The 11,687-nt window shown below is 47.1% G+C and overlaps 1 protein-coding gene across 1 annotated transcript in view; it reads left to right on the forward strand.

Moving 5' to 3' along the window:
* LOC144675664 (equilibrative nucleobase transporter 1-like) overlaps positions 1-2,813 on the forward strand; it is a 25,879-nt gene extending 23,066 nt beyond the window's left edge. Inside the window, exon 6 of the mRNA XM_078536317.1 lies at positions 2,643-2,813. Within this exon, the coding sequence (XP_078392443.1) occupies positions 2,643-2,813 (171 nt within the window). The remainder of the gene's footprint in view (positions 1-2,642) is intronic.
* Positions 2,814-11,687: the final 8,874 nt, after the last annotated feature.

The raw sequence follows: 11,687 nt of genomic DNA on the forward strand, positions 1-11,687 counted from the left end.
ACTCACACAGACTCAGTCGCACACACACACACACACACACTCACAGACTCACTCACACACACACAAACACACTCACACACACTCACATTCACACAGATACACACAAACACACTCACTCACACAGACTCACTCACACACACACACTCACCCACTCACACTCACACTCACACACACAAACATACTCACTCACACAGACTCAGTCACACACACACTCACTCACACAGACACACTTACACACACACTCACATAGACACACACATTCACACAGACTCAGTCACACACACACACACACACTCACTCACTCACAGACTCACTCACACACACACAAACACACTCACACACACTCACACTCACACAGATACACACAAACACACTCACTCACACAGACTCACACACACACACACTCACCCACTCACACACACACTCACACTCACACACACAAACACACACACTCACACAGACTCACTCACACACACACACTCACATTCATACAGATACATAGACACACACTCACACACACAGATTCACTCACACACACTCACACAGATACACACACACAGTCACACACACAGATACACACACACAGATACTCACTCACACAGATACACACACACACACACACACACCCACACAGATACACACTCACACACACACACACCCACACAGATACACACCCACACATACACACACACACACACTCACACCCACACAGTCACTCTCACACTTACACATGTACTCACAGAGATACAAACACACACACACAGACTCACTCACACACACTCACTCACACACACTCACATGTGCACACTCATACACTCACACTCACTTAAACACACACACATATTCACACACACACTCACATGCACACATGCTCACACACACTCACTCAAACACACACACACACATTTACACACTCACTCACACACACACACAGACACACATACAGATACACACACGCACAGACTCACTCACACACACACACTCACACTCACACAAATACACACACACATACTTACACACACAGACTCACTCACACACACTCACACTCACACAGATACACAATCACACACACTCACACAGATACACACACACACACACACTCACACACACACCCACACATACACACACACTCACACAGATACACTCTCACACACACACACTCCCACAGATACACACTCACACGCACACCCACACAGATACACACTCACACACAGACTCACTCACACACACACACTCACACTCACACAGATACACACACACACTCACACACACAGACTCACTCACACACACATACACACACACACACTCACACACACAGACTCACACACACACACACGCAGACTCACACACACAAACTCACACACACACAGATACACACACACTCACACATGCATTCACACAGATACACACACACACAGATACACACTCACACACACAACCACACACACACTCACACTCACACAGATACACACTCACACACACACCCGCACACACATACTCACACTCACACACACACACTCACACACACAGTCACACAGATACACACTCACACACACACACTCACACATGCACTCATGCAGATACACACTCACACACAGACTCACTCACACACTCCCACACACATCCACACACACACACTCACTCTCACACTTACACATGTACTCACACAGATACACGCTCACACACACAGACTCACTCACACACACGCTCACATGCGCACACTCATACACACACTCGCTCAAACACACACACATATTCACACACACACTCACATGCACACTCACATGCACACATGCTCACACACACTCACTCACGCACACATTCACACACTCACTCACACACACACACACAAATACATCCACACACACCTACACACACACAGATACAAACACACAGACTCTCCCTCACACACATACACGCACCCACTCACTCACAAACACTCCCACACACAGAGATACACTCACACTCAAACACACACATATACACACATACAAATGCACTCACACGCATATATACAGACACAGACACTCACGCACACACATACACATATATACAATCACATACCCACACATACACTCACACACAAAGACTCACACACACACTCGCACACACACATATATACACACATGCACATATACACATACACACACATACACGCACACCAATACACGCACACATACACACACACATTCTCTCTTCACATGTACACACTCTCTCTCACACAGGCATACACACTCACACACATACACACACATACACACACGCACACATTCACTCACACACAAAGACTCACACACACACTCGTGCACACACACATATATACACACACATATACATACACACACGCACATATACACATACACATACATACACGCACACGCACTCACACACACACACACATTCTCTTTCTCACATGTACACACCCTCTCTCTCTCTCTCATACACACACACTCACACTCACACAAACACAAGTTCACACACACACACACACACACACACACACACACACAATTCCTGCTTGGAGAAGCCGCACAGACTCTTGGACAATTGTTGTACTTTTCATCATCCTATGGAAGAGGGATGGAGATAGCCTTGCCTGAACACTCAAACTCCTCTTTGACCTTTTGTCCATCTTGTCGCAGGTGAACATTGGATTCATCATCCTGGTAATCCTGACCTACGCACACCCCATAAACCTCTACCTGCACTGGCGACGCGAGCTTCGTCAGAGAGGCACGGTGAAGACCTCCCAAATCGATGTCCCGGGCCAGGGAGAGTGGACCGATGGACTGGCGAGAGACACAGATATATGAGCTGGTGCTCAGCTGGGCTGGGAGTGTTCAGGGTCGGTAGCAGGGTCGGATTGTGTAGTCTGGGAGCCTGGTATGTGTGTGTCAGTGTGAGTGTGCGTGTCAGTGTGAGTGAGTGTGTGTGTGTGTCAGTGTGAGTGTGTGTGAGTGTGTCAGTGTGAGTGTGTGTCAGTGTGAGTGAGTGTGAGTGTGTGTCAGTGTGAGTGTGCGTTGGTGTGAGTATGCATTGGTGTGTCTGTGTGAGTGTGTGTCAGTGTGAGTGTGTGTCAATGTGTGTCAGTGTGAGTGTGCGTTGGTGTGAGTATGCGTTGGTGTGTCTGTGTGAGTGTGTGTCAGTGTGAGTGAGCGTGTGTGAGCATGTGTGTGTGTGAGTGTGTGTGTGAATGTGTGTGTGAGTGTGCGTTGGTATGAGTGTGCGTTGGTGTGAGTGTGCGTTGGCATGAGTGTGTGATGCGTGTGATGTGTGGGGGTGTAAATGTATATGTGCAAGGTTTGCTATGGGGTGTGAGGGGCATGCAGGGTGATAACTTGCCGCTTGTCAACGTACAGGATCTGGGTGTGCAGGGGAGTGTGGGAAGTGTGGCAGCCTACAGGCTGGGAGTTTGCACCACAGGGCTGTGCAGGTTTGACATGTGCAGGCTGTCTTGGCGGGATGGAGTTATGCGGGGTGGGGGTGAGCAGGGCGGAAGTGTGCAAGATCGGTGAGTAAAGGGTGGGATGTGTGGGGTGGAAATGTGTTGGGCCTGAGTGTGTAAGGTGAGGCTGTGCAGGGTGTGAGTGTGGACTGTTGGGGAGGGGTGGGAATGTGCGTGGTGTGGGTTGGATGTGAGATTGAGTTTAAGACGAGTCTTTAGTGAATCATTTATTTCCAAGTATCACCTGCAAAATGTGTTGTTTCCCATGATATCAAGTACTGCCTCACCCTGTGCTATATATTATTTTTATGACGAGGTCAGATAGAAATGAATGAACAGTGTTAATTCATAGAGATGTACAGTGTGAATTTATATCGAGATCAACAGTGTAAATTCATATAGAGATTTACAGTATGCGTCATACAGGGATTAATGGTGTAAATTCATATAGAGATTAACTGCATGAATTCATGTAGTGATTAACAGTGTAAATACATATAGACATTAACAGTATGAATTCATTTAGAGATTAACTGTATGAATTCATGCAGAGATTAACAGTGTAAATACATATAGAGATTAACTGTATGAATTCATACAGAGATTAACTGTATGAATTCATACAGAGATTATTGGTGTAAATACATATAGAGATTAACAATATGAATTCATACAGAGATTAACAATGTAAACTCATATAGAGATTAACTATATGAATTCATATAGATATTAACAGTATGAATTCATTTAGAGATTAACTATATGAATTCATATAGAGATTAACAGTATGAATTAATATAGAGATTAACTATATGAATTCATACAGAGATTAACAATGTAAACTCATATAGAGATTAACAATATGAATTAATATAGAGATTAACTATATGAATTCATACAGAGATTAACAATGTAAACTCATATAGAGATTAACAGTATGAATTAATATAGAGATTAACTATATGAATTCATACAGAGATTAACAATGTAAACTCATATAGAGATTAACAACATGAATTTATATAGTGATTAACAATGTAAATTCATATAGGGATTAACAGTATGAATTCATATAGAGATTAACTGTATGAATTAATATAGAGATTAACAATGTAAACTCACACAGATTAACAATATAAATTCATACAGAGATTAACAGTATGAATTCATATAGAGATTAACTGTATGAATTCAGAGATTAAGTGTAAATTCATATAAAGATTAACTGTATGAATTCAGAGATTAAGTGTAAATTCATATGAAGATTAACTGTATGAATTCATACAGAGATTAACAATGTAAATTCATATAAAGATTAACTGTATGAATTCAGAGATTATGTGTAAATTCATATAAAGATTAACTGTATGAATTCAGAGATTATGTGTAAATTCATATAAAGATTAACTGTATGAATTCAGAGATTAAGTGTAAATTCATATAAAGATTAACTGTATGAATTCATACAGAGATTAACAGTGTAAATTCATATAGAGATTAACAATATGAATTCATACAGAGATTAACAGTATGAATTCATAGAGATTAACAGTATGAATTCATATAGAGATTAACAATATGAATTCATATCGAGATTAACAATATGAATTCATATAGAAGTTAACAGTGTGAATTAATATAGAGATTAACAGCATGAATTCATATAGAGATTAACTGTGTAAATTCATATACAGATTAACAGTGTTAAATTGTAGAAAGAATTAACATTGTAAATGTGTTTTTTTTAATTCAGGGGCTACCCAGCACAAATAATCTCCTTCCTCCTCTCTCCTCCACACCTGCCTCCTCCCTCTGCCTCACGCCCCTCATCTTTTCCTGCCTTTCACAGAATCACAGAATCGTTATGGTGTAGAAGGAGGCCATTCAGCCCATCGTGTCTGCACTGGCCCACTGTGCATTTTAACTTAGTGCCAACCTCCAGCCTTTTCCCTGTAACCCTGCACATTGTTCCTGTTTAGATAACCATCCGATGCCCTCTTGAATGCCTCAATCCAACCTGCCTTCACCACAATTCCAGGCAGTGCATTCCAAACCCTAACTACTCGCTGTGTGAAAAAGATTTTTCCCACCTCGCATTTGCTTCTGTTGCAAAACACTTTAAACCTGTGCCCTCTGGTTCTCGATCCGTTTACGAGTGGGAACAGTTTCTCCCTACCTACTCTGTCCAGAAACCCCCTCATCATTTTGAAAACTTCTATCAAGTCTCCTCTCTGCCTTCTCCTCTCCGAGGAAAACAGTCCCAACTTCTCCAATCTTTCCTCATCGCTGAAGCGTCTCATCCCTGGAACCATTCTGGTAAACCTCTTCTGCACTCTCTCCAATGCGTTCACACCCTTCCTATAGTGTGGCGCCCAGAACTGTGCACAGTACTCCAGCTGAGATCGAACCATTGTCTTATCTAAGTTCATCATAACCTCCCTGCTCTTGTACTCTATGTCCCTGTTAATGAAGTTTAGAATACTGCATGCTTTAGAAACAGCTCTCTCTACCTGTCCTGTCACCTATAATAACTTATGTACATATACACCCAGGTCTCTCTGCTCCTGCACATCCTTCAGAATAGTATCCTTTATTTTACACTGTCTCTCCGTGTTCTTTGTACCAAAGTGTATCACCTCACACTTCTCCACATTGAACTTCATCTGCCACCTCTCTGCCCACTCCACCAACTTGTCTATGTCCTCTTGAAGTTCTACACTGTCCCCCTCACGGTTTACAATTCTCCCAAGTGTTGCGTCATCCGCAAACTTTGAAATTGTCCCCTGCACACCAAGATCTAGGTCATTTATGTATGTCAGGAAAAGCAAGGGTCCCAATACCGTCCCCTGGGGAACTCCACTACAAACCTTCCTCCAGCCCAAAAAATACCCATTAACCATTACTCCCTGTTTCCTGTCGCTCCGCCAATTTTGTTTCCACGTTTCTACTGTCCCTTTTATTCCAATAACTTTCCTCACAAGTCTGTTGTGTGGCACTGTATTGAACGCCTTTTGGAAGTCCATATACACCACATCAACGGCCTTGCCCTCATCAACCATCTCTCTTACCCCTTCAAAAAACTCCAGCGAGTTAGTTAGACATGATTTCCCTTCAACAAATCCATGCCGACTCTCCCGAATCGATCCACATTTTTCTGTGTGACCATTGAGTCTATCCCAAATAATTGTTTCTAGAAGTTTCCCCACCACCGAAGTTAAACTGACTGGCCTGTAATTACAGGGCAGGTCTTTACAAGCTTTTTTTGAACAAGGGCGTAATGTTTATAATTCTCCAGTCCTCCGGCACCTCCCCCGAACCCAGGGAACATCGAAAGATTATGGCCAGCCCCTCTGCAATCTCCACTCTCACTTCCTTCAATATTCTTGGATGCATCTCACCCGGTCCTGGTGCCTTATCAACTTTAAGCACCAACAGTTTATCCAATACTCCCTCCTTATCAATTTTAAACCCCTCTAGTGACTGAGTTTCCTCCTCTGTCACCATGGCTCGGGCAGCATTTACCTCGTAGGTAAAGACAGATGCAAAGTATTCACTTAACACCTCAGCCATGCCTCTTGCCTCTATGGGTAAATCCCCTTTTTGCTCCCTAATTGGCCCAACTCCTCCCTTTATCACCCTTTTACTAATGATGTGCTTATAGAATACTCTGGGATTTCCTTTTATGTTAGCTGCCAGTCTTTTCTCATAACCCCTCTTTGCTTCTCATGTTGGCTTTTTCACATCCCTTCTGAACCTTCTGTATCCAGCTTGGTTCTCAATTGTATTTGCTAAGTGACGCCTGTTGTAAGTACACTTTTTCTCCTTTAACTTAATTCCTATCTCCTTTGTCATCCAGGGAGATCTGGATTGGTTTGTCCTACCCTTCCCTTTCGAGGGAACATACCTTGACTGTGTCCAAACCATCTCCTCTTTGAAGGCAGCCCATTGTTCAGCGACTGTTTCTCCCACCAGCCTTTGGTTCCGGTCTCTCTGGCCCAGCTCCGTTCTTGCCCCATTGAAGTCCGCTCTCCCCCAGTTGATTATTCTTACCCTGGGTTGACCAATGTCATTCTCCACCATCATCCTACAATGATCACTGTCTCCTAAATGCTCCCCCACTGACACTTGATCTACTTGGCCCACCTCATTCCCAAGAACCAGGTCTAGCAGTGACTCCTTTCTTGTTGGACTGCACACGTACTGCTGTAGAAAATTCTCCTGAACACAATCTAGGAACCCTTGTCCCTCACTACCCCTTATACTGCCTCTATTCCCAGTCTATATACAGGTAATTAAAGTCCCCCATTCTAACTACCCTGTGATGTTTATACCTCTTTGTAATTTCCTTGCCAATTTGTTCCTCTATATCCTTCCCGCTAGCTGGTGGTCTATATATAACACCGAGTAATGTAATCGCACCCTTCTTACTCCTTAGCCCTAACCAAATCGATTCTGACTTGAATCCTCTGACACATCCTCTTTCTCCAGTACTGCAATACTCTCCTCCCTGTTCCCTTCCCTCTTCATATTATTCATCCTCCCCACCCTCTCCTTCCTTCACTCATCCCTCCTCAAATCCTCTTCCCTCTCCTCATTCCCTCCGACATTACACCTTACCTCCTATCTTCCTCTCTCCTCCTTTCTTCTCCCCTATTCATTTTTCCTCCCATCCTCTCCTTCACCCCCTTGTCATCTCCCTTCTTCTCTTCTCTCTTATTCACTTCTCTTCTCCCTCACTCCCCGCCCTCCCTCCCTCTTTCCCTATCTTCCTACCTCTCCTCCTTCCCCAGCCTCCATTGCACCCTCCCTACTCCACCCCACCTCCTTCTCAAGTTCCCTCCCTCCCCCGGCCCCAACCTCCCTCTCTCCATTTGGCATCGTGCCTCCTCTATATCTTCCCTTACCCATACTCCCTTCCCTCCTTCTCCCCATTTCCCCTCTTCGCCCTGACCTCCCAATCTTGATAACCAAAGTTGTTGGCTGTGCTGCCCTTTCCCACTTTTGGGAATTCTCCTTTTAAGAGTGGTGAAGGTGTCAACCACAGCTCCCTGCCGGAGCGAAATTACTTTATCATGGGCGCAAGATGGAAATAATGGGGAAACCTGAAGTAAAAAATAAACAGGAAATGCAGGAAATGCTCAGCAGATCAGCGCATCAGCGCATCGGTGGAGCGATATGGTTTATGTTCATGTCCCCCCGCCTCTCTCCACAGATGCCGCATGACCGGCTGAGTATTTCCAACATTTTTCTGCTTTAGGCTGGGTGACAGTGGCCTAGCGGTCAAGCCACTGGGCGGGGTAATCCAGCTAATTCTCTGGCATGATGCGTGTTCGAATCCCGCCACAGTGGCTGGTGGGACTTAAATTCAATAAATGAACCTGGAACGGCAAAGCTAGTCTCAGTCACCGTCACCGTGAGAAACCAACATCGAGCGTCGTAAAAACTCATTGGATTCGCTAACGTCCTTTGAGGGAAGGAAATCTACCCGGCCTGGCCTACAGGTGACTCCAGACCCACAGCGATGTGTGGTCGACCCTGAAATGGGTGAGCAAAACCACTCAGTTCAAGGGTGATGGATGGATGGGGGAGGGGCAACAAAATGTTGGCCTTGCCAGAGACACCCATACCCCGTGAAGGGAAATTGTCTTCATTTTCCTCACTGTTGCTGGAAGGAGTGTCACATTTAAGGGGTGGGGGGGAGATGTTAGCGTCGTGGGAGTGTCACTGAGCTAACTATCCCGGGAGTCCAAAGATCTGGGGAGAACGGGTCCCAATCCCACCATGGCAGCTGGTGGAATTTAATTCCGATCAATAAATCTGGGATTGAGAGCTCAGTCACGGTGACCACGACGACCATCACCGATTGCCGTAAAAACCCATCTGGTTCACTAACGCCACCCCCCACCCCCCACCACCCCCAATCCCGCCGCCCTGACCTGAACTGACCCGACCCCCTGGCCTACTCATGGCCCCAGATCCACAACGACCCTCACCCGCCCTCTGAGATAGCCCCACGAGCCAATCGTAGTCCAGCACGCGGCACGCCCGTCACCTCCCCGACGGGAACCGGGGACCGGGCAACAAGTGCCGGCCTTGGCAGCGCCCGCCCACGCCCCATGGGAGGGATCAACGGAGCAGATGCTCCTCCGGGACGCATTTCATGAAGCTGTTTCACGAGGGAAGCCCACTCAAAAGCGACAGAGTCCCTCACGGGGAGGGTAGCTGCATGGGCGAGGTGATGGCGTAGTGGCGTTGTCGCTGGGCCCGGGAACCCGGGGTAATGTCCCTGAGGACCCGGGTTCAAATCCCGCCAGGGCAGATGGTGGAATTTGGTGGAATTAAGAAGCTGGTGGTGACCATTGCCGATCGATTGATGTAAAAAAAAAAACCCATCACCGATGCCCTTTAGGGAGGGAAATCTGCCGTCCTTACCTGGTCTGGGCCTACACGTGACTCCAGACCCACCGCGATGTTGGTTGTCTCTTAAATGCTCCTCTGAACGAGGGTAATTAGGGGTGGGCAATAAATGCCGGGTCCAGCCAGCGACGCCCACATCCCGTCAATGAATTAAAAAAGGGGCCATGGAGAGCACATCTCTCGCTCTTGTCATTTTGAAGTTTTCAACAGCAGAGGAGGCTCTTCCAGGGTCCCAGGGCGACCTTGCGAGTTTATGATTTGGATGAAGAGCTGCCCTGGAAGGAGTGAGAATCTGTGCGGAGGGATTTGAAGATAGAGCCCTGGGAAGGAGCTGGGAGGCGACTCTGGGGACGCAGTGCAGGTTGGAGGTGGAGGTTGGGGGGGAAGGAACTTGCAAGGGCCGGTAGCGGCCAAGGGTTGTCCTCTCACAAAGAGAAATTGGGGATGTTGGCTTGCTTGATTCGAAGGAGAAGGTGGAGGGTGGGGGGGGCAGAATCTGAGGAGAGGGAGACCTCATACCAACGTGGGAACTGGGAGTGGGGGGGGCGTGACCCTGACCCCACCCCCCACCCCCACACAAGGAGTTGCCCAGCTGAGATGTGGGTGTTTACGCTTCCTGTGCCCAGCTCGCCCTACTGCCTCCATGACTCCCCCGCCCCGCGCAAGACCCTCATCCGGGCTTGGAGCACCGCACGCGACCCGAGTCTTGGAGAGAAGGGGAGAGGGCGGAGGTACTAGAAGGGGGGATCCCCTCAATCCAGCGCTCCCAGGAAGATGAAGGGGGAAACGCCCACGCAAAACCTTGTAAGAACGCTTCCATTCCCTCCTGAGCAGACATGAGCACCTGAGCATTGGACCGGCAGAGGTAGAGGAGAGACTGTGGCTGCTGTTTCCCCTCCTTTCCTATAGGGGGCCATGTGACCCTCCTCCCGCCACCCCCCCCCACTTCCATTCTACCCTCCAAAGTTCACCTCTGACCCGGTGCTCATGACCCTGGGCTGTGTGACTCCCTCCCTCCCTCCCTCCCCTTCCCGCTGACTCTCCTGGAAGTTTTGGTATGAATATTCCGTTTGTGGATGGGAATGAATGGGACCCGACTCTAGGCTGCTGCTCTCAGTGGTCCTATTGATGAGTGAACTGAATGATTGACGTCACTGGACATGTCAACGCGCCCCTTGACCTGAACCCTGAGCTTGGACTGAGTCAGTGCTTTAGTTAATGGGTTTGTGCAGCCGCGTAACCCCAGCACGTCGAATATAATTTCAGAAGCGTTGAATCTTTTTAAGGTTTCTTCCAGAAATTATTAGTATCAGAAATATATAACAGGAGGAAACATGAAGCTGTTGGGTAGTAAATGATAAAGAGACTGAACTGGACCAGCCATATAAATACTGTGGCTACAAGAGCAGGTCAGAGGCTGGGAATCCTGTGGAGAGTAACTCACCTCCTGACGCCCCCAAAGCCTGTCCACCATCTACAAGGTACAAGTCAGGAGTGTGACGGGATACTCCCCACTTGCCTGGATGAGTGCAGCTCCCACAACACTCAAGAAGCTCGACACCGTCCGGGACAAAGCAGCCCCCGCTTGATCGGCACCCCATCCACAAACATTCACTCCCTCCACCACCGACGCACAGTAGCAGCAGTGTGTGTACCATCTACAAGATGCACTGCAGCAACTCACCAAGGCTCCTTAGACAGCACCTTCCAAACCCACGACCGCTCCCATCTAGAAGGACAAGGGCAGCAGACACATGGGGAACACCACCACCTGGAAGTTCCCCTCCGAGCCCCACTCACCATCCCGACTTGGAAATATATCGGC

The sequence above is a fragment of the Cetorhinus maximus genome, unplaced genomic scaffold, assembly GCF_964194155.1.
Source record: "Cetorhinus maximus unplaced genomic scaffold, sCetMax3.hap1.1 HAP1_SCAFFOLD_1087, whole genome shotgun sequence".
In the NCBI taxonomy this organism is placed as follows: domain Eukaryota; kingdom Metazoa; phylum Chordata; class Chondrichthyes; order Lamniformes; family Cetorhinidae; genus Cetorhinus; species Cetorhinus maximus.